Source organism: Nymphalis io, chromosome 13, assembly GCF_905147045.1.
Source record: "Nymphalis io chromosome 13, ilAglIoxx1.1, whole genome shotgun sequence".
Classification (NCBI taxonomy): Eukaryota; Metazoa; Arthropoda; class Insecta; order Lepidoptera; family Nymphalidae; genus Nymphalis; species Nymphalis io.
The window spans coordinates 2,429,974-2,453,102 of NC_065900.1; the positions used below are offsets into that span (position 1 = coordinate 2,429,974).

At 33.7% G+C, this 23,129-nt stretch overlaps 2 protein-coding genes across 7 annotated transcripts in view; one reads left to right on the forward strand and one right to left on the reverse strand.

Annotated features, from left to right (window-relative positions):
* LOC126772658 (dorsal-ventral patterning tolloid-like protein 1) overlaps positions 1–11,087 on the reverse strand; it is a 103,759-nt gene extending 92,672 nt beyond the window's left edge. For all 6 annotated transcript variants that reach the window (XM_050493068.1, XM_050493066.1, XM_050493069.1 and 3 more), the window contains exon 1: positions 10,959–11,087. The gene's annotated coding sequence lies outside the window, so the exon portion shown is untranslated. The remainder of the gene's footprint in view (positions 1–10,958) is intronic.
* Positions 11,088–13,704: 2,617 nt separating this feature from the next.
* LOC126772928 (T-complex protein 1 subunit alpha) lies at positions 13,705–21,338 on the forward strand. Its single transcript, XM_050493530.1, has 10 exons — positions 13,705–13,866; positions 14,268–14,391; positions 14,819–14,936; positions 15,218–15,399; positions 15,931–16,195; positions 17,199–17,451; positions 18,531–18,621; positions 19,433–19,625; positions 19,830–19,970; positions 20,523–21,338. The coding sequence occupies exons 1-10, from the start codon at positions 13,794–13,796 to the stop codon at positions 20,748–20,750; spliced, it is 1,668 nt and encodes a 555-aa protein (XP_050349487.1). The 5' UTR covers positions 13,705–13,793; the 3' UTR covers positions 20,751–21,338.
* The last annotated feature ends 1,791 nt before the right edge of the window (positions 21,339–23,129 follow it).

The window sequence follows — 23,129 nt, forward strand, 5'->3', positions numbered from 1 at the left end:
TTGTAACATCAAGCAATCCGATGTCGTTTTGATTTTTAAGAATAATTTCAAATCATCTGCAAATAACAAACTATGAGCTGCACTAACAGCATCAGACAAATCGTTAATAAAAATCAGAAACTCAAGAGGCCCTAAATTGGAACCTTTACTTATTCCGGAAAACGTAAAATACGGTTCTGAGAGTTGTCCGTTAAACTGCACATACTGCCTCCGGTTACGGAGGTAGCAGGAGAAAAATTGTAACAAGTCAGGAGTAAATCCGGCGGTTGCAAATTTACGGAGCAATAAGTCGTTATCGACCGTATCAAACGCCTTCCGGAAATCAAAATATGCAGTGTCAACTTGAAAGCCTCTATCGACCGCCATAGCAGTGTATGAGTAAAATGATAATAAGTTACTCGTAGTCGAGCGACCAACTCTGAATCCGTGCTGAGCATCAGACAGTTTTATCTAAACCTGTACACTTATCAAGCGATGTAAGATACTTTCAAATAACTTGCCAAATACTGATAGTACAGCTACCGGCCTATAATCACTTACGTTTATGTTTTCTCATGAGCTTTCGCAATGTTAAAAGTATAAGGGCAGCCTTACTAATTAGCAAACAATTGTGATTTGGAATTCGTTGGGGAAACGTGACTGGAAAATTCTTTTTTTTAATAAAATTCAAAACAATTAATACCGTGAAAAGGAAGTCTTATAATATTTAGGAATATCCATGAATATAATTCCAAACAAGAAAAAGATACGTCCGAACTTAGAATAAAAAAATGTGTTTCTGTAATCAGTGGTAGAGTTTTGAGCAGACCTGTTTACTATTTGTCTATAATATATATTGCTGTGTTACGGTTAGACAGATGAGTAGACAATAAAATTACAGCCACAAGGGTCATAGGTCATAGCTTTACCAGTGTGTGTGACAGCGAAAAAGCTTAAAGGTCTAAAAGACAAATTTGAACACCGATGCAATATATTTTTGATCATGAAACGATTGTTTGTAGACTGATTACAAGACTCGTCGAGACTCCACTCCATACTTTTACAGAATATGAATATATATTTTTAATTCTTTATTCCATACAATACGCGCTAAATATAAATATAAATTAATATAAATTCTTACTAATATTATAAATGCGAAAATAAGTTTGTCTATTTGTAACGCTTTCACTTCATCACGATACAGAAAAAGACTTATGGTACCTAACATACCCTGCGGGCAAAAACTTGTGCATATATAAAAATATTTATAAATAAGAAGACATAAATGTTTTCTGTAAAACCAAAAATTAAGACAACATATTTATTTGCTTCTGTCTTAAAATATATGTGTGAAACACGTGTGTGTGTTTAAGTGTGTGTGTGTGTGTGTGTTTTCTCTCTACATAATATTCTTGCTGTTGTGATCTTTTTGGATATGGGATCTTCAATATACACAACGTACCTAATGTGTATTTAAGCGAAAATACACCAAGGAGAAGTATTTCCTCAAACTTCATTTGGATATTTAATTAAGGGTAGCGCCTGGTTTTTGAAATGATATTAATTACATTCCATTGTATTCTTACTTCTGCGCGCTCGATCTTTACTTAGCTGAGATTTATATTGCCTTCATACAAAGTGTGTTAACGAAGTGTTTTTAAAGACACTCGTAGAAGATTTTGTTATAAAAATAGTGGCAACAACGCCACTTTTAATATAAAATACAACTTCGTTTATTCAGCTGGATAAAAATAAAAGATAGAAGTATACAAGCTGAAGTGTTGTAAATGTAAGTTGGCTGAACGAGGCACTGCCTCAGCTTAGTGCTAAAATTGATGGCGACTGAACGGATAATTTTCAGACATGATCACGTGCAGCGTTCGGAGGCGCGTTTTGCGTATAATTTATTTAATATAAATATATATAATTTATATATATCAAAATTATAATATTTTTTATATGTCCTCTAAATTATATTATAAATGAATACCTTATATATTATACATTTATATAAAATATTTTATTTGAGGTGCATAAAATAATTAAAAAAAAATAACTTTATCTGTTTGACAGTACCGTTGTTGAATAAATTGTAACATTTATCTAAGCATCATTTATTACGTCCAAACATATTTTTTTTTAGGGAATTTGGTCCTACACAGGCATTTGGTTCAGAAATTTAAAGTAAAAGCGTTTTACATAATCATCTATGCTAGTTTAGATTATGTTTAGTTTACAAACATAAACTACGTCAGTAATTTCAAAGAGTTAGCAATTTGTAACAGCGCAATGTACAGTCAAACTAAAATCTGTATATAAATAGGCAAAGATTAAACAGCTTACTAACTTTTTCTACTGCCTGTCTGTTTTTTTGTTGTGATTGACGAGCTTTAGAGTTATTAATCATTGAAAAATTCGATGTAGGGATAAAACAAAACTGTTCAATTGTGATTATATTATACTAGTATTCGACCACTGTAAGGCATTCTGTAAGAACAATCTCGAAGCTCACCGCAGAAAACGGTCATTAAATTTCAGAAAATGATATGCGACATTGACCATAATCATTATAAGAATACACGCATCATAATAGTATATCGCCATAAGTCGGTTGTCAACATTTAGTAATGAACTTCTAACAGAAACGCACTAGTGATCGAAAATCATTGTGCCGTAGATTGTGTTCTCCAAATTATAGCTGCAACTATTCTTAGTGTATAAGTGGATTTTATTTAGATAAATAGAAAGGGTTTACCTCGAAAAACAGGCTCTTAATCTTGAAAATTCATTAATGATACTAAATATGAAAATGTCATCAGTATAATGGACAAAATTTGTTAATTTATTAATTTTTACATTCTGTACCATATATTGATGCTGACTGTACCCTATAGTAGGGTTACGCTCCTCTCAGCACACAAAGGTGATTCTTAAGTATTAGATAAGGGTCCGTGTTGAGAGCGAAGCGTGTACTTGTACAGGTGAGAAGAAAAGTTTTATTTTGTAAAGCCTTAAGGCTTACAAAATGAAACTTTTCATACTTATATTTCTTCTGATTATTTTAACTATACTATTATAATAATTCTAGTACATTGCATAATATATTTAACTTATTTAGATATTTATGTATTACGAGTAATAATTAATTCGGAATCACTGTTTATTACGACTAACTTACGACGCGACACACTCTGATGCAGTGTTCCAGTTGAGGATCTCAACATCATTGAATAAATATAATAAATGCATATATCTGTTTCACAAACACAACACAAGTTACAGCTTAAAAATAATTAATTACTCAACATGTTAAATCAAATAAATTTTAGTAACAACAATGAAATGGTATTATCTTATATATATCTCAATAATTATACTATAATGTCACATGTCATATTTAAATAACTATTAACATTGCTTAATTAATAAATAATTAAAATTAGCTCGTACGGAATTTATGTACTAAAACGAATAAAATGATACTAGATTGAGTTGGATGGAACCGGTTTGAAATGCAGTAACGATATATGGACAATACATAAAACTGTTTTTTGCTTTTACTAGACGTTTAAGATTTCCATAGTGACCCAGTTCAATGGATCACCCGGCATAAATCATCTCTTCCCTAACACTCCACGCCCTGGATTACCAACACTCAGGATTTCAGTCACGATTTTATCTCATACCATAGGATTTGTACACATTCTTGGAAAGGGTGAAGAATTACTGGAATAACTTTGAAATCAGGAAAGCATTTTCAGTAATATTTTACGAAGCAAACACCATAGTAATAATTTCCACTTTAGCGACATAAAACTGCTCATATTTTATGATCTACCATCGCCTTCTGACCTACACAATATATTCAAAAATAAATTTTCCTTCCAAGATTATGAACGTGATGTTGTTTATCTAGATTGTCAAAATAGTGTACCTTGATTGTTAATGTGTGGTAGATTTATTTTAAGAATAATTACAGTTTAAGATAATTTGCTAATTTTTGCTAATTTATGTATGTATTTATTTATAGTTGAAGACCAAACTGCCTCGTGGGTGATAAGTGATAGCCTTATATTTAGTATTAATTTGTAAAGTAGCGATTCAAACGAGCTTTTGAGAGCCTACGTGGATAAATTGTATGTATATTTTAGTGATTCTTGGTTAACTCAAATCTCTTATCCGGCCAATAAATTTTTATTGAGATCTTCTAAGAGTAGAAAGTAGTAGCAGCCAGGAGTTTCAATTTTGCAAGCGGATTTTGAGAGTGGGGGATATAAAAACCAAAAAAAAATCATGCTTAATTTTTTCTCAATTTAAATGGTAATGTACGCTGACCCTGTACTTTACCAAAAATAACAATACGAAAATTAACGTTTTCTGTGAAACTTTTAATATACTACGAATATAATAAATATATATTTTCATTTATACATATAAAAGAACATAAAATTCACATATAAAAATTACATAACTATGTCTGTGTTCATTCTGTAGTAACGTGTTTGGCGATTCTCGGCCGAATTTTCGTAGTAAGTGGGAATTTTGTTGGTATACGAAAGAGAACACGGAGGGATTCAGAATCGATAACTTATTTGATGTTGGATTATTGCTTCGACGCTTGTTCCAAATTGTATTTGTGGGCTGGAGGGTTGGTTTTGTATTTTTATGATGACAAACACTGCCAATTATGTCAGTTATCCATTTATACCAGATTTTAGTTACAACATTTATGTAACGTTAAATCAAGATTTCAGTTTTAGTGTGGCTCACAAGATAAAACAGAAGATATTCTATTACCAAACAACATTATTTGATTTTGTAATAAGATAATAATGTTTATTTATTATTTAAGGTTGCTTTCCATGGTGCGTGATATTACGGATGGGCGCGGACTAGCTCGCACCAACCAACCTAAGAAAAGCGTCGTCTGTGAAAACACAGGCGAGTCCAAAGCAATGCTTCGGATTCTCTACTAGTCGGTAACTTCAAAGTTGCAATGCTAGCTCGTGCGATAGGGTCCGAGGTTATCCGCATAAACTCATACGGGCATGTGAAAAGTGCATGTCACCCGTTACCTTCTCAATCCGGGGAACTAAACGCTTAACTACTTTTCGAAGCCTTAGTGGTCGTCCAAGGAGATACTCAAGAATAAACTAGTTTAAGTAATATGTAAATATATGTCCCTCGTGCATATGTATTTCTTTAATTTTATTAGTTTCAAAACCTGTTAGTACACAAAAATTGCTTAATTCACCCTCGCTAGCAAGCACAAGACGATTCACATAATCTTTTGCAGCTGGTAAGTGGTCACCACCGCCCAAAGACAATGGCGATGTAAGAAATAATAACCATTCTTTACATCGCCAATGCACCACCAACCTTGGGAACTGTGATGTTATGTCCCTTGTGCCTGTAGTTTCACTGGTTCACTCATCCTTCAAAGCGGAACGCACTACTGGTGGTAGGGCTTTGTGCAAGCTCTCCTGGGTAGGTACCACCCACTCATCAGATATTCTACCGCAAAACAGCAATACTTGATATTGTTGTGTTCCGGTACCAGTGTAATTACAGGCACAAGGGACATAAAATCTTAGTTCCCAAGGTTGGTGGCGCATTGGCTATGTAAGCGATGGTTGACATTTCTTACAATGCCAATGTCTAAGGGCGTTTGGTGACCACTTACCATCAGGTGGCCCATATGCTCGTCCGCCTTCCTATTATATAAAAAAAAAATCTGATGGATATAAAGGAAGTATGTCTCTCTGACTAGTTGCTCTAAAACAACTTTCGATTGGAACAGTTAATTCTATTAATAACAACATACCAAAAAATACTCTTTTAAGCTCAGTACGTATATAAATATTATATAAGTACAAACAAGATGGTGTAAAAATGAATCTCTGAATCTTTATTTAAGGAAAAGGCCCCACAACGATCAATTTTAAATTAATTTACATTTTTTATATAAATCAGTGACTTTTCTGATCACTTTTAAAATATATTTTTTTTATTTAATAAATTAGTACTTACTTTATTCATTGTGAGATAACAACAGTTGTGCAACATTTACATAGATCATAAAAAGCGTTGAATTATTAGATATTCGCTAATTATCATGCAGAATATACTTTCGCTAGTATTTATATAAATATTATTCTAATTATTATTATTATTATTAATTATTATCCCTATTCCAATATACGAAAGAGTAAAGATAAACAAACCTTATACCTTATTTACATATTCCATGCGATTTGCTAAGTTCTTCTGTATTAGGCACTACAAACAATTTTTGACTAATTTACCTTTATTTATAATACAACACTATTCCACTGAACTAGTTATAATCACTTTAATTTCATTCACGCCGAAGGTTGTGGGTTCGATTCCCACCCAGGACAGACATTTGTGTGCATGAACATCTGTTTGTCCTGAGTCTGGATGTAATTATCTATATAAGTATGTATTTACAAAAGAAAAGTAGTATATGTAGTATATCAGTTGTCTGGTTTCCATAGCACAAGCTTTGTACAAGCTTTATTTGGGATCAGATGGCCGTGTGTGAAAAATGTCCCAGGATATTATTATTATATTATTATTATTAATTTTACTTTCAAAATTTCAGATTGGCCGTCTTCGGGAATCCATAGTGAATATCATATATTATTCAAGACCTCGACCAATTATATCGCGTTAATTCCATGTCAACTTTTATATATTATATATTAATATTATACCTATATAATAGCCACAAGGGTTGGAATAGGCTATAGTTACATTATAATCTTGTTTAAAATAATAAGAAGAAAATAATCATATATGCTCTCTTCTGATATTATATAATTAATATCGTATACATAGGTGCATTGTAATAACATCATATATTTGCATTCCGTTATATGGGATCGGATCTGTTTGTATACAGCAAACGCAAGTTTACAAAGTGAATTAAAAAAAAAATTTGGCTGGCTTTAACGGCCGGCCGCCTGTCTGACGCCAATACTGTTTGGGAATACCTTTGCACTTTTAGTGGTATTTGTAGGTTTAAGAGGCACTTTTGACCCGAAAATACGCTTGATTCCTATACAAATACAATTTTTCTAATAATAATAATTACGAAGACAAATAATTATTTACTACTTTATAACCTAACAAACGCACATTATATGACAGATGACTACATATAAAAAAAATTGCAATACATGTCGTGCATTATCTGGATTCTTTGAACAGTGTTCACATAACGAATCATTTTATTCTGACTGTAAGTAACCAAAAAATATAATAAAATAAATGATGTTTTCCATAATAGAAACATAAAAAAGAGTTAAGAAAGTAAATCAACCAAACTAGATCTTCGGCATCATCAAACTATATGCCCAGTTCATTCACAGTATACAGTAAGTCAAGATATCTAATTGTGTACCGATGAGGCTACTTGTTTATATTTACGTATTATATAATCTTTTTACTTTATATTAGTAAACTACCTCATACCAAAACCCCTTTAAATCGTAATGTTCGTTCTCGTCTTCGAAATGTCTGCAGTTTTGAAATAAACTTTAAATCATTTTGGAAACTGAAATTCAATGTTTTCAGATAATAAACCATATTTTGTTGCTTTTACGAAATGTTTCTTTTATTTTAATGGCCCGTAATAAAGACTTAAAACAATTATAAGTTACTATAAAATCTAAGGTCATCTATTTAATATTTGATTAATAGAATTAATGTTTAATTTTCATTTTAAAAAGGAGTTTCATTTTTATAATGGGCTTGTATCAAATCTTGCAACTGAATTTTTCAACCAGTTCGAAGTACTGGACTAACTCGATATCTCCAAGGCTTTCGACAGGGTCTGGCACAGAAGTCTTCTCTCCAAGCTGCCGGCATATGGTCTGCCTGCTCAGCTATGCACCTGGATTGCCAGCTTCCTACACAAGCGTAGCCTTCGTGTTTTAGTTGATGGTTGCGCTTCACAATTCTATGTAGTGAATGCTGGGGTCCCCCAGGGATCTGTGCTATCTCCCACACTCTTTCTTTTGCATATCAATGATATGCTCTCTCTTGGGAACATACATTGCTATGCAGACGATAGTACAGTGCATGGTGGATACCACGGACGCGCAGTGGCTGGGCGAGCGGAAATTGAGGAGAGGCAGAAGGATCTTGTCATTGAACTCGATAGGACGTTAGAGCTCATCGCCAAATGGGGCTCTGATAATCTTGTTGAGTTTAATGCCAAGAAAACACAGGTATGCGCTCTCACGGCGAAAAAGTCAACATTTTCCCCTCTTCCCTCCCTCTGTGGTACTCCGCTGGTGATGCAAAACAAAATCGCCATACTGGGGATTGACGTTCGCTGCGACCTTAGTCCAAGGGATTACATTGAGGCTGTTATAAAAACAGCTTCACGGAAACTCGGAGTTCTGAACAAGGTGCGGCGCTTTTTCACGCCACAACAACTGTGCCTGCTGTACAAAACACAGGTACGGTCTTGCGTGGAATATTGCTCGCACCTTTGGGATGGCTCCGCTTAGTACCTACTTGAGGCCTTGGACCGGTTGCAGCGACGTGCCGTACGCATTATTGGCGACGTAAAGGTCACAAACACCCTTGAACCTTTACAATTGCGTCGTGAGATAGCAGCACTGAGCGCTTTCTATCGACTGTATCACGGCGAGTGCTCTGAGGAATTATTCTCTCTAATTCCTGCTTCTCCCTTCCTTCTTAAGTCCACGCGAGCTGACATCAATTCCATCGCGAACAAAGAAATTTGGCAACTCCTTTCTTTGTCGCACTTCCAAGAAATGGAATTCCTTACCAGCTCACGTGTTCCCCTCCTCTTACAACCCGGGTTCCTTCAAACGAGGCGTGAAGAGACATCTTGCGGGCCGGCAAGGCGAAGGCGGCTAGTGCAGAACGGGAAAAATCCCGTTTGAACTGGCCGTCGTCGCGTTTGGACTCTACTACCACTTACCATCAGGTGGAGTAGAGTCATTTGCCCTCCCGGCGAATGTAAAAAAAACAATTCCAATCAATTGTTTGAATATAAATTGCATACACTTTTGATACTGGGACAATAGAATACGAGTACTGCACATTCGTAAATTTAGTAAGACTATTTGATAATGCAATAGTATAAAAATAATAATAATACCAAGTATTGCTGTTTTGCGGTAGAATATCTGATGAGTGGGTGGTACCTAAAGTAATTTTCATGTGCTTAAATTTGTGTTTATAATTCATCTTGTGCTTGACAGTGAAGGAAAACATCGTGAGAGAACCTGCATGTGTCTCCAAACCTTCTCCTCAAAAGGGAGAGGAGGCCTTAGCCCAGCAGAAGCCAGCCTTTTGTAGAACAACTCGCATATACGATTCATTAGATCATGATCATGAATCTTAGCTATATTTTTATATAAACAAAAACGTATAACAATGTACGTATAAAAGTTTTGCGTGGTTAAGCTACAAAGCTAGATTTGAAATCATAATTATCTCAAAAATAAAAAAAAACTTAATCGGTTCATAATACCAACATTTGATTAATTGTACAACAAATTATATACAAACACAAAGATTCATGCGAATATAGAAAATTAGATTACAAATATTATAGGTAGGTATTTTGCATGTAACATTCATTTTTAGGTCAAGAGTTAATAGAACGACTAAAAACATCACGGTCCAGCTACATACGAAAATCAAACAATTTCTACTTTAATTACTAAGAGTAACATTTCCGAAAAAATATATAAATATTACAAGTACAGTTATAAAACTGGGCTTTTCTTGCTGCTAATTGTAATTAAGTCTCGACTATTCTATATGGTACTTATTTTTACTATATGCTATATTTTTACTTTATTACTATATGGTATTTATTACCTACCTACCTACCTACCATTACCCTTAGGTAAGCCTTAGCTTATTTCAGGCTTTTTTTTATTTTTTATTGTTTACGTAATACAATAGGTAAAGGTGTAAATAAATTATAAGTTTCTATACATGTGCTACGTAATATGTACGAAAGTTTCAGTTTGAAAGTCCACATTAAAGTTAATGCTTATAGCATTTTCTCCTAAAAATTTCGTTATTTAAATGTCTATGTTTCCTTACCGAATATATTTTATACCTATTTAGGTCCCAGACTACCTCAGTATCAATTCCATCAAGATCTGTTAAGAGGCAGCAAAGTTACGCATTTATATTATTAGTATAGAAGTATAGATGTTTTTCGTGTTAATTTTTTATTGATTAATTTATACCTTAAATACATGTTTATATACACAAAGCGGTATTAAGCAATATTAATTACAAGTTTAAAGATGGATTTATTGTCTTTCCTTTGAGTGTAAAATTAAAATAAAATTAATAATATATATGGACTGAAAGGTCGCAATGAATATAGTTATCCCAAATTATATCTGCAATAAACCTCTTCATGTCCAACAGAATATACATACCTATCTATGTTATAGAACGAAATTAGGTTAACATATAACTTGTCAAGTGAAAATGAAGAGAATGAAATTTTAAAACCAACTGGAACGCTTCGTTAAAAGTTATATATAGACCTAACAATGTCAGAGGTAGGTAATGGCGAAACGAGATAATAACACGCTCACAGGACAAATTGGAAAATGATGTTAGTGATTCGGTTTAACGTTTCGAATGTTGCTTCTTGAATTCCTTATGCATCTATATCTTTTATTATAATAATCCAACCATATTTTAATCAGATATCTGCGGAGAAGAAAATCGATAAGCACTTTGAGATGACTCTCCACTTCTGAGTTTAACAGTTTATATAATGACAGAGTTTGTTGACAGTGGACGTCTTATCACCTCGATACGCCTCCGCCCAGCACTACTACCACGCCCTCACACGCGGATGCTGCGTGGACCATATATAACGAATAATGAGATAACATACATATTATTTATTGATTAAAGTAAAAGATAAGTGGACTTACCCGCGATAACGAGATCCCAGTTTGGGCGCCATTTATCGCGTGTTGATAGCACGTGATAAGCGAACGAAGTTGTGCGAAACCGGCAATGGCTAACGCGCGACTAACGCGTTCGTATGGGGCGCTTGCGTATGTCAGACTAGCGCAGGCGCGCGACTACCCACATTTTGTTTTGCTCTCGAACTTTATCGGTGCAAGAAAATGAGATTACGCTATGTTATAGATGCGACACGCTGCGGGGAATTCCAATGAATGTGGGAACTTCATATGGTATTTATTTATTTATAGGGTAGTATTTCGTGAATCTTTAAGCAGGTCGCAGGGATGTATATGTGTTGCAAAATTTAGTTATCTATATATCTTTGATGGATAACTTTTAGTATTATGTAAGTATTTTTTACAACTGCTAAAACTTACCTACATTAATAAGATACTTTAAGTACAGCAATATAAGCATATGTCGTAGCTTCTAACTTGTGCCTTCTTTATCTTAAATCTATAAGACTTTAAATTAGACGCGTTTAAAATTTTTAATGTAAACATATCATCGAAGATGCTATTTCCTTAGTGACTTTAATTATACAGATCCAACCTTTAAGCCGAAACACAGGAATACAATGTATTCATGTTTGACAGTACAATATCCGATGTATGGATAGGTGGTACCTACCCACATGGTCTTAATAAAGCCACACAACCCAATGACATTACCGGAAGTATATTTACGCAAGTCGCTATTATTCTATTACTTATAAAATTACAAACTACAATCTAAAAGTTTCCTCTTTTTAATTTTTTTACATACTTTTTTTAAATGGTTCGTTTTATTGTTCATTTTGCTTTTGATGTAGGCATTAGAATTGAGCTACAATTTCTTCTATAAGCTCGAGAGAAATGTTGCAAGCAAAAAATCAGCAAGTCACGGACTTTTATTAAAAACTAGCTGCGCCCGCGGTTACGCCCGCGTATAACTTAAAGAAATCATTAAGAGCAGGCTTATAATATTTCAGTATATACAACAGTTTTAGTTTTATTTTCGTGGGATATTAGTATTTATTGGTTTTAACCGCACCACGATCACAGGGCACATAAAATTGACAATAAAAAAACAGCATTCCCTCAAATTGACCATTTTTTTACTTGGTTTTGTTCTTATAAACTTTCAATCATCACCATTTTACAGACTATCATTTATAGGTAGCTAAAGTTTCAGCCAATTCAACTGAACAGTCATTTTGTAGCATTTTTATCGAATAAATATTCGACGTGATTCTTTAAATTGACATAGCTTTACTATTTATGAACCGATAAAAGTGAAACAAATACTAAATATTAAGTGAAGTTAGCCACAATACATTAGTGAAAACCGCACCTAAATCCGTTAAGCTGTTTCTAAGATTAGCGCGCACAAACGCATAGAGAAACAGACAAACAGACAAAAATTCTAACAACAATTCGGTACAAAGTACCAAATCCCAACAATTTCTATTAACTTCAAAAAAACACTTAAAATAAATGTTAGCCTCGAATATATATACCATCCATTACCTAAATATACTAAGATTAGAGTACAAATTAAGCTTTTTAATGTGCCAAAACTTACTTTTTGAGCAAGAAATAATAAAAAAACTTTTTTGTCGTCACGGCGAATTACAACTAACTTTGTAGAGTTTTTGAAGGATACTTGGACAGCTGTAGACAATATTTTAAAGCGCAGGCATTTTGAAAAGTTACGAATGTCCTAGGTTTACTGTTGGTAGGGCTTTGTGCAAACTCGTCTGGGTAGGTACCACCCACCTATCAGATATTCTACCGCAAAGCAGCATTACTTGGTATTGTTGTGTTCCGGTTTGAAGGGTGAGTGAGCCAGTGTAATTACAGGCACAAGGGACATAATATCTTAGTTCCCAAGGTTGGTGGCGCATTGGCGATGTAAGCGATGGTTAACATTTTTTTACAATGCCAATGTCCATGGGCGTTGGTGACCAATTACCATCAGGTAGCCAATATGCTCAGCCGCCTACCTATTCTATAAAATAAAAAAATACAAAACAAATAGTACAACTCTATCTAAAACACCTACATACAATCTTACTCTACTTATTTAATGTTAGTATTAACCATGTACGCCATACATACAATTCTGGAAATGACACAGCCAATTAAAGCTACTTTTTAATACTGCCAGTAGTATAGTTTAGTAGTTATTTTAGGAAGTCGACTCATAATTTGCATACTCCAGTTAAAACTTATTTCGATAACTTCTAAAATTCTTTTTATCACATCTATGTTGTCTTTCTAATAAGACATTTTAGAAATAATTCGTGCTTCTAAGTTAAGCATGGTTAATGATATCTAAAAGGCAAGCAGAAATAGACTTATAATAATACCCTACATTAAACGCTGATTTAAATAATAACGTCATTGTTTGTTACAATCCTGATACTAATGCTTGGACAATCTAATTTCAACTTAAAATCTGATATAACTGTAATAGCTACATAATACGAGCAAATCGATTTTTGTAAATAATTATACTATAAACATACTCGGATAAAACGTAATGATTGAATGCTCTTTATAAAATATAGTTGGTTTTAAAATGAAATATTATTTTAATAGTTGTTTTTTTAAAGTGTTTACGCAGGCATTATGTTTTTGTTTTAAAATGCGTATAACAATAATTCTGGCAACATACAAATAATCATATGTCATATTTTAAATTATTGTCATACAATTTTTTAAGTTGGTAACATTGTACATTGTTCTTTCTTCCAGAATCAAAAAAGTGTGACGAGCGTTTATTTTAATAAATTCATAAAATAAATAACCAGAAAAATGTCGACGCTTGCTGCACCTTTGTCCGTTGCGGGGACGAGACATTCTGGAGCCCCAGTTAGAACTCAAAATGGTAAAGTACACATAACTAAAGATACCCCGGTAGATCACATGCGATGCTGCTTATGGTTTTAAACATTAAGATTATTACATGATAATTAAATAAATAATCATATATGTTAAATAAATTAGACATAACTGATAGTAAATTGCATGTTTATTACCAGTTCCTGTTATTTTAGTTCATATTTATATAAATTGCAGTAATATAACCTATGAGTTAGTCATTCAAGACAACTTACTGTTTTTTTTTTTTTTTTTGCTTAAGACCCATGTGAAACAGTAGTATATCTATAAAAAATATGATGACTTTGTTAAATGCATAAGTATAAATTTTGATTTATGAAATATTTAAAAATATCTTTATCTATATACTTTATATACTTTCCCTATATATACAATAAAACGTTTCAGTGATGGCAGCCGCAGCGATAGCGAACATTGTAAAAAGTTCTCTTGGACCAGTGGGATTAGACAAAATGCTTGTTGATGATATTGGAGATGTCACAGTAACAAATGATGGTGCTACTATTCTTAAGTGAGTTTTTTTTTGAGTGAGTTGATGATATCCTTATCGAGAGTTTTGTCAAATGGTCATAGAATTCCGTATTATAGTAATAAGTTTGTTCACAGGTGTAAGCTCTATTTTGACACTCCCTTAATAGGTCTATTACATGACTGGAAAGAGTTCAAACACAACACCAATGGCTTAAAATGCATTAATATATATAGTATACTATGAAAACAAGATAAAACATTTTGTCTTGGCCCAGATGTACTAATTTCAATATACATGTTTTGATGTTTTTAGCTTTTCGGTTACAATACATATAAAGAAATTTCTTGTTTAAATTAATGCAGCATTTAAGATCTATAGTACAATAATCAGAAATTTTATTTTTTAGTAAGTTTTATTTGCAGAAATAATAAAATATTCTATTTCATACATATTCAATATTTCTTAGGATGTTAGAAGTTGAACACCCAGCGGCTAAAGTCTTAGTAGAACTGGCCCAATTACAAGATGAGGAGGTTGGAGATGGAACAACGTCTGTTGTTATCATTGCCGCTGAATTACTGAAGGTAAATTATACAAATAATATTAATATCTTCATTAGTTCTGAAAGAAAGCTAATCATTAAGCTAATACATTTTTCTTTAACTATTTTATTCTTATTGTTATAATTTTTATCTCATAGTGACTAAATGTTTGTACTAGGATTAAATTTTTCTAAATTGTACCAATAAAATGTATTTATTTTGTATAAAACACAAATTTTCTTAAACCTGATCACTTGAAATGAAATTTATAAAGCTTTAAATTTAAAATTTCTTATTACATTGAACGAAATATATATTTTTAGAACGCAGATGAATTGGTAAAGAATAAGATCCATCCCACCAGCATCATCTCAGGCTACAGGCTAGCGTGTAAAGAGGCAGTCAAATACATTCAAGACAACTTGACTGTCACTGTTGAGTCTCTCGGCAGACCGTCTCTCATCAATGCTGCTAAAACTACAATGTCTTCTAAGTTAATTGGAGCGTATCCTTTTTCTAAAGTCTACTATTGTATCAGATTTCAAAAGAAATTCAACATTAAACATATAATTGTGAGGAATAACAGCAGAAGTCATTGTTCTATTTTTATCATGACACCTATATCATTGTCCGAGATAGTGAATAATATATAATATTCACTATGGATATGAGAAAAAATGGTGTTTTTAATGTCCGTGAATTTGTAATCGGAACTTCAAAAGTTAGATTAATGTTTATATATATGGTTATAACTAGTTAAGTTGAATAGTGTTGTATTATAGATAAAAGTAAATTTATCAAGAATTGTTTTTAGTGTGTAATACAGCAGAATAATTAAAAAATCGCACGCAATTTGTAAATTTAAGGTTTGTTTACCTTCATTCCTACTCCGATTGGAATAAGGTATAGTGTTTTCTATTGACTATGAATATAAAATCAGAATTATTTTTTATTCTTGATGGTATGGTATCTCCATAATATGATTCTAATAAATAAGAATTAATACACAATACATCCTTGACCATAACATATCCAGTGATGCAGATTTCTTCTCGGAGATGGTAGTGGATGCAGCTCAAGCGATCAGAGTCACCGATGCAAAAGGCAATGCAGTATACCCCATCAAGGCTGTTAACATTCTCAAAGCCCATGGGCGTAGTGCAAGGGAGAGCGTATTAATTAAAGGCTATGCTTTGAACTGCACGGTCGCTTCTCAAGCCATGCCCAAGAAGATTACTAATGCTAAGATTGCTTGTCTCGATTTTTCACTGCAAAAGACAAAGATGAAGCTTGGTGTTCAGGTAAGAAGAATATAGTAATAGAACAAAGTAGTACATAAACATTTTCCAGACTGCCTCGTTGGTCTAGTGGCTTGATGTAAAGCCGCAGGCCCGGTGGTCCTGGGTTCAATTCCCAGGTCGGACAATAAAAAGTTATTGGGTTGTCCTGTCAGAAAATTCTCAGTAGCATCCCGGAGTCTGGAAGTTGTAAGTGTGAACACTCCCCGTGCCTCGGAAAGCCCGTAAAGGCGTTAGTCCTGCGCCTGAACTTTTCCGGTCGTGTTGGATTACCGTCCCATCGGATTATGAGAGTGAAGGAAGAGAGAGCGCACCTGTGTTTGCGCACACACTTGTGTACTATAAGATCTCCTGCGTAGTTGGCTAATCTCTCTTGAGATTTGCCGCCGTAACCGAAATCGGTCTGGAGGACATTATTGTTATTATTAAACATTTTCCAATAGTATTGATTGTACACTTAAAAATCTCATAAAATTTTAATCCTTTTTTTTTTTACACAAAAGTTTATTTCATTTATTCATAGTCATTGCTATAAAATTTTGTTTAAATAATATATGTCATTCTTTTAAATTAATATTTATTATTATGATGATATTGTTCTATGTTTTTTGTTGCACAACAGAAATAGATTTCTTATTATTCATTATTAGTAACAATAGCAGAAAGATTTTTTTTTATATATAGAATAGGAAGGCGGACGAGCATATGGGCCACCTGATGTTAAGTGGACACCAACGCCCTTAGACATTGGCATTGTAAGAAATGTTTACCACCACTTACCTCACCAATGCGCCACCAACCTTGGGAACTAAGATGTTATGTCCCTTGTGCCTGTAATTACACTGGCTCACTCACCCTTCAAACCGGAACACAACAATAACAAGTACTGCTGTTTTGCGGTAGGTATCTGATGAGTGTTGGGTACCTACCCAGACGAGCTTGCACAAAGCTCTACCACCAGATCGTGTAACAGTTGAATAATATTATATTGTCTTTAATATTCTAGGTACTTGTCTCTGACCCTGAAAAGTTAGAGGCGATCCGTGCTCGTGAATTAGACATCACAAAGGAACGGCTGCAAAAAATCTTGGCTACAGGAGTCAATGTTATTCTCTGCTCTGGTGGTATTGACGACTTGTGTCTCAAATACTTTGTTGAAGCTGGAGCGATGGGTGTAAGACGTTGTAAGAAAGCTGATCTGAAGAGAATCGCTAAGGCGACGGGAGCCACCTTCTTAACTTCTTTGACTAATATGGAAGGTAATTACTAAAAGTTAAATGTATAGCGATAATATAAAATTTTTGAACAAGGTGGGATAGATTGCTTAGTTTAAATCTCGAATTTTACAGATATCAATGTTAAGGTAGAAATATTAATCAATTTACTATTTATTCTCAAAGTTTAAAAATGTTATTTTAAAAAGATATTTTATGGCTATTTTTATTCTTTTCATATGTGACAATTTTTTAAGGTATTTATCTTTACCAATAGCCAATATATCCAAGCCACAGTATAATAAACTGCCACTACAAATTCTAAACAAAATATATATGAATTAAAACTCCTAACCTTAGTTCAATATATATTTTTTTTTTATAGGTAGGTGGATGAGCATATAGGCCACCTGGTTGTAAAGGGTCGCCAAAGCCCATAGACATTGGCATTGTAAGAAATGTTAACTATCACATATATCAACAGTGCTCCACGAACCTTGGAAATTAAGATGTAATGTCCCTTGTGTGTGTAATTACATGTACAAGGGCATTATTATGTACACTGGCTCAATCACCCATCAAACCAGAACACAACAATACCAAGTACTGCTGTTTTGCAGTTGAATATTTGATGAGTGGGTGGTGCCTACCTAGACAAGCTTGCACAAAGCCCACGAGTAAAATAAAATATTTTAATTTGTAACAACTATTTAATCACAAATCAAATCTATGTTTTATTCCAGGATATTTGTAACTATGCACACTATCTACCTAATAATAACAAAATACGATTTATTACTTAACAAATAATTAAAATTCAGAACCCAAAGTACCTTTTAATGTATTTATGCTGTATTTAAAAAAGAATTATAAAATAAAGAATAAAATAAACAAAACATCTTTAAAGTCCACATTAAAAAATTGATAAATCATAAGCAAGTTACCTAAATATTGGTATGATAATGCTAAACAAAACCGTCTGCTCATAAACAAGCCCATATACAAAGCGGTGGTTTCACAGTGGTTATAGTAATAGTGATTCTTTTTCTACTAAAAGAAATCATTTACTATCTAATAATAACATAAAATTCGCAAATTGAAATTCTAATATGTGATCTGGACAGGTGAAGAAGTGTTTGAACCAAGCATGATTGGTGAGGCAGCAGAAGTAGTCCAAGAACAAATATGTGATGATCAGCTCATCTTGATTAAAGGGTAAGATTTAATCATTTTTTATTAACCTCATTGGCTTGTCTTTATTATATGTATATAGTATAGATGAACTTGGTGCAGAGTGTTATAATTGCAGAAAGATTTGTCAGACTTATGACTGGTTGCCTCTTCTTGGGAAAGTTTTGCTTGTGGATTGGTAGGCACTGTAACAGTACAGTAACAGCCTGTTAATGTCCCACTGCTGGGCTAAGGCCTCCTGTCCCTTTTGAGGAAAAGGTCTCCCTTTAAGGTTTGGAGCTTATTCCACCACGCTGCTCCAATGCGGGTTGGTAAAATACATGTGGCAGAATTTCAAGGAAATCAGACACATGCAGGTTTCCTCACGATGTTTTCCTTTACCGTCAAGCACGAGATGTGTATTTTAAAGACACAATTATAAAGACAAATTAAGCACATGAAAATTCAGTGATGCTTGCCCGGGTTGAACCCACGATCATCGGTTAAGATTCACGCGTTCTAACCACTAGGCCATCTCGTCTTGGTAGGCACGGAGTGCTGATAATTTAGAATGATTTGCTTAACACTATTCCATAGTCAGCACATACAATACCCACAGAGTCAGATTGATAGCTCTTTTCTACATTTCTAGAATCATCTTTAATCTTGATACGACAGGTTATCTTATTGGACTATGCAACTATAGCAATAGTGTGGTTTACTGCACATTCGCCCGTACTGTAAGATCTCTTGCGCCTTTTGATAGTTATTAAGGTTGGCCGCCGAGGCTTAAATTCAAATAGGATATTGTTAGCAACATATTGAATACAAATCTTAATAGCATTTAATTCCGCAGTCCATCAGCAAGAACGGCTGCGTCCATTATCCTCCGCGGTCCGACCGACGCTTATTGCGACGAAATGGAGCGCTCCGCACACGACGCTCTTTGTGCCGTTCGCAGGGTTCTAGAGTCCGGTAGACTAACGCCTGGAGGTGGAGCCGTCGAAGCTGCACTTTCTATTTACCTCGACAACTTTGCTACTACTTTGGTTTGTATTTATTTTGTTGTAATTTGTTAATTATTAGCTTTTTGTGGCCAAAGGTTATTTTTTTCAAGACATCAATATCAGACACTTGATACGTTTGTATCAAACATAAATAGACTAACTATATAATTTTGTAATTCAATAGATCTACTAAATAAACGATTAAATATACTGTGCATCTAAGCTAACAGTTACTCCCTCCTGCAGAGCTCCCGCGAGCAGCTCGCGATAGCGGCGTTTGCGCAGTCGCTGCTGGTGATCCCCAAAACATTGGCTGTCAACGCAGCTCGTGACGCGACTGACCTGGTGGCCAAGTTGCGCGCCTACCACAACTCATCGCAGACCAAGGTACCGCCATGATGCCACTTTCTTATGAAAAATAGCCATACTCCTGCATTAACATTACATAGGATCATGAAAACTGGAAAAAAAATACATTTAACATATGCCAGACAACCTACTAAAAACTAGCCTTTGTTATGGGTTGGACGTGCCCCTGAATGCTATTGCCGCCTTCCCTTGCCCTCAAAGCTCAAGTGAGTCTCTGAGTACAGAAAACATTTTCTGCCTTAGCTGGAATCCTCTTAGTGGGAATCATGCGAAGTGCTGTCATTGCGCTATCATTGCGTGGTCATTTACCGGCGATGTGGGTCAGCAAAAATATGTTGCTCCTGTTTCTCCATTAGTGCTGCTTCGCCTAAAAAGGCCATCATGAAGCAGTACCTCGTACTATTGACAAATGTCTTTTAAAAATTGGAACTTTTTTACAAAAAATTAAAATCCTTTTATAAAGAATATCAAAATAAATTATAAAACTAAGACTGATTGGTTACAAAATCATATAAACATGAATACCTATCATGACCCATCATTTAGTTATAATAACACTCATTGTTCCAGGTTGAACATGCAAACCTCAAATGGGTTGGCCTGGATCTAACCGAGGGAGTTCTCCGCGACAACCTCGCAGCTGGCGTGCTTGAACCCGCAATATCTAAAATCAAGTCACTCAAGTTCGCAACTGAGGCCGCCATTACGATCCTACGTATTGATGACATGATCAAACTAGACCCAGAACAGAAGGGTAAGACTTACGAAGACGCGTGCAATGCTGGAGAACTAGACTAGTGTATGAAATAGTGATCACAGTGCTTCATTTCCAAGTATTAAAAACTACACAAATATATAATTGTCACTTGAGTGGCATAAAACAATGTGCACAGCGAAAATCTAAATTATACCTGTATACATATTTTAAGCCATGTTCTTCACACACTGCCTTTATTTGAAATATGAATGATGTTCTCTTATATTTATGTTGTTAGCAGATTTGTATTGTTAAATACTTAACTATTTACTATCAAAATAAGATTGCTTGAAAATGTTTGCTCATTTACGAGGAATATTTGTAATATTTGTATGTAATATTTTTATTATCACGCAATATTGTCTATTCCACTAAACAAATTAAAACTCTGTCAACAGATTAAAAATATTATTTTTAATGGTTATTTAAATTATTGCTATTGTTTTAAAAATCTGTCAAAATACATTGAAAAACTAATAATTTCATGTCATTACAGAATTTCATTATTGTGTACCTACTTATTAATAGCTTTATTTCACAAAGTATGTCTTTGTTTTTTTGCTTATAACTGTAATGTTAGTTAATGACGCTAGACGCTGGCCTTCACGGCATATATTAATACAAATAATTTTAATACAAAAATTGTTTTATTTATATCTCAACCTCCATTCCACCGCATGTTTATCAAGGATGTGTCATAGATTGTAAAAATATCTTAATTTTTAGGTTGTTATTGTAAAGGGACTTTTTTTATTTATTTACCACGTCCATAATCATTATAATTTTCTAATACTAATTATAACAATGGGTAGGTCCTTACCTTTAAATAAAATAATAAGATTTTGCGGTAATATCTATATAATTCAAATATTTAGGAGAGTATGGATACTCGTTCTTTCTCGGTGTTAATGATGTCCACTTGGCCGGTTAAAAATGTGTGCGCTAACACAAATTACTATTTGACGATCATAATCAAAAAAGTTAGCAATCCGACTCGACTGCAAGGGATCTTTCTTCAGCACGGGATTACACTGCAAACTAACTACATGCAAGCGCTGCGGCTTAGAAATAAGAAAAGCATTAATCAATATAGACAAGTCCACATAATGAAAGTTCAATAACATGAAAATGCATACAAAATATTGATATTTGTTACAGCTTTCTTTGTCATCCTCCGCCGAATTTTCTCTTTGGTTGCAGCTACATTGACATTATTAGTCTAGCTGAATGCAAGAAAGACTAGATAATTTTTATCTTAATCAAACATTACAAGTAATTTATTATAGCTGTTATTTTATTTTTGTTAAGTTTATAAATAATTTTTAGCCCAAAGGACATTAGGTATAATAAACGACGAAGTTCGTTAGTCTCGATATTTAAAAGTACAGATATTATGTCACACCACACATACGCGTTGTTTTACATTACTTATATTTCACTACATGTCGTGTGAAAGAGATGCAACTAGTGTGTATTTAAACTAATACAGAAAACAGTGTATTCCATATTTTGAATACTTTAGATGCTTAGAAACCATTGACGCTTTGATTAATATTACTTTAATGACGATTTGAATGAACTTATGTATTTAACGATGTTTTCTGATGTATTTGGACAAAATAGATGATTATATTATTATTGCACAAGTATGTAAAATGATTCAGTAATTTAATAAAATTTGAATTTCAATATATATATTTTTATATTTGCCGGGAAGGCAACTGACTACTTCACTTCAACTGATGGTAAGTGGTAGTAGAGTTCAAATGCGCCACCAACCTTGGGAATGAAAATGTTATGTCCCTTGTGCCTGTAGTAACACTGGCTCACTCACCCTTCAAAACGGAACCCAACAATACTAGTTTAGCGGTAGAATATCTGATGAATGGGTGGTACCTACCCAGACGGGTTTGCACAATGCCCTACCACCTAATAGACTACCACTATATGGTATGTACCACTACAGTTTGTTCTACGTAACGAAATGAATTGAACGAATTAATCGAGCGATTGAAGTGAAGTAAAAGTATGATATTTTGTCACTATTCGTGATTGTAAATAGTTGCATTTATCAAATCTAGAGAAATAATTCCATGTACCCATAAATATAGAATTAAGATGTTTTCTTAAAGTTCTTTCTTTTCCATCATGTTATATTTTTATGTAAATTATTAACTTTCCCCATACTTGATTGCCTTTTCTATCGGTAAATACGCACTAGCTACATTTTTTTACACCACTTGGTAATGTAGTGAAATGTAAGTAATATAAAACAATGCGTATGAATACTCAGTGGTGTCAAGGGATATTTTTTCGTTTAGTCTTTTTAAGGCTAGGCAGTCACAGACACAAAAGCAGCCATACGGGCTGCTTTTGTGTGGTAGCCCTTAGGGTATGCCATATCTATCCTTTTAAATATA

Bases quoted from the DNA above. Each gene is read 5' to 3' on its own strand.
- LOC126772928 (XM_050493530.1), top strand. From the start codon at position 13,794: ATGTCGACGCTTGCTGCACCTTTGTCCGTTGCGGGGACGAGACATTCT. The intron at 15,400-15,930 runs GTATCCTTTTTC...TAACATATCCAG, and splicing joins TCTTCTAAGTTAATTGGAGC to TGATGCAGATTTCTTCTCGG. The intron at 19,626-19,829 runs GTTTGTATTTAT...TCCCTCCTGCAG, and splicing joins ACAACTTTGCTACTACTTTG to AGCTCCCGCGAGCAGCTCGC.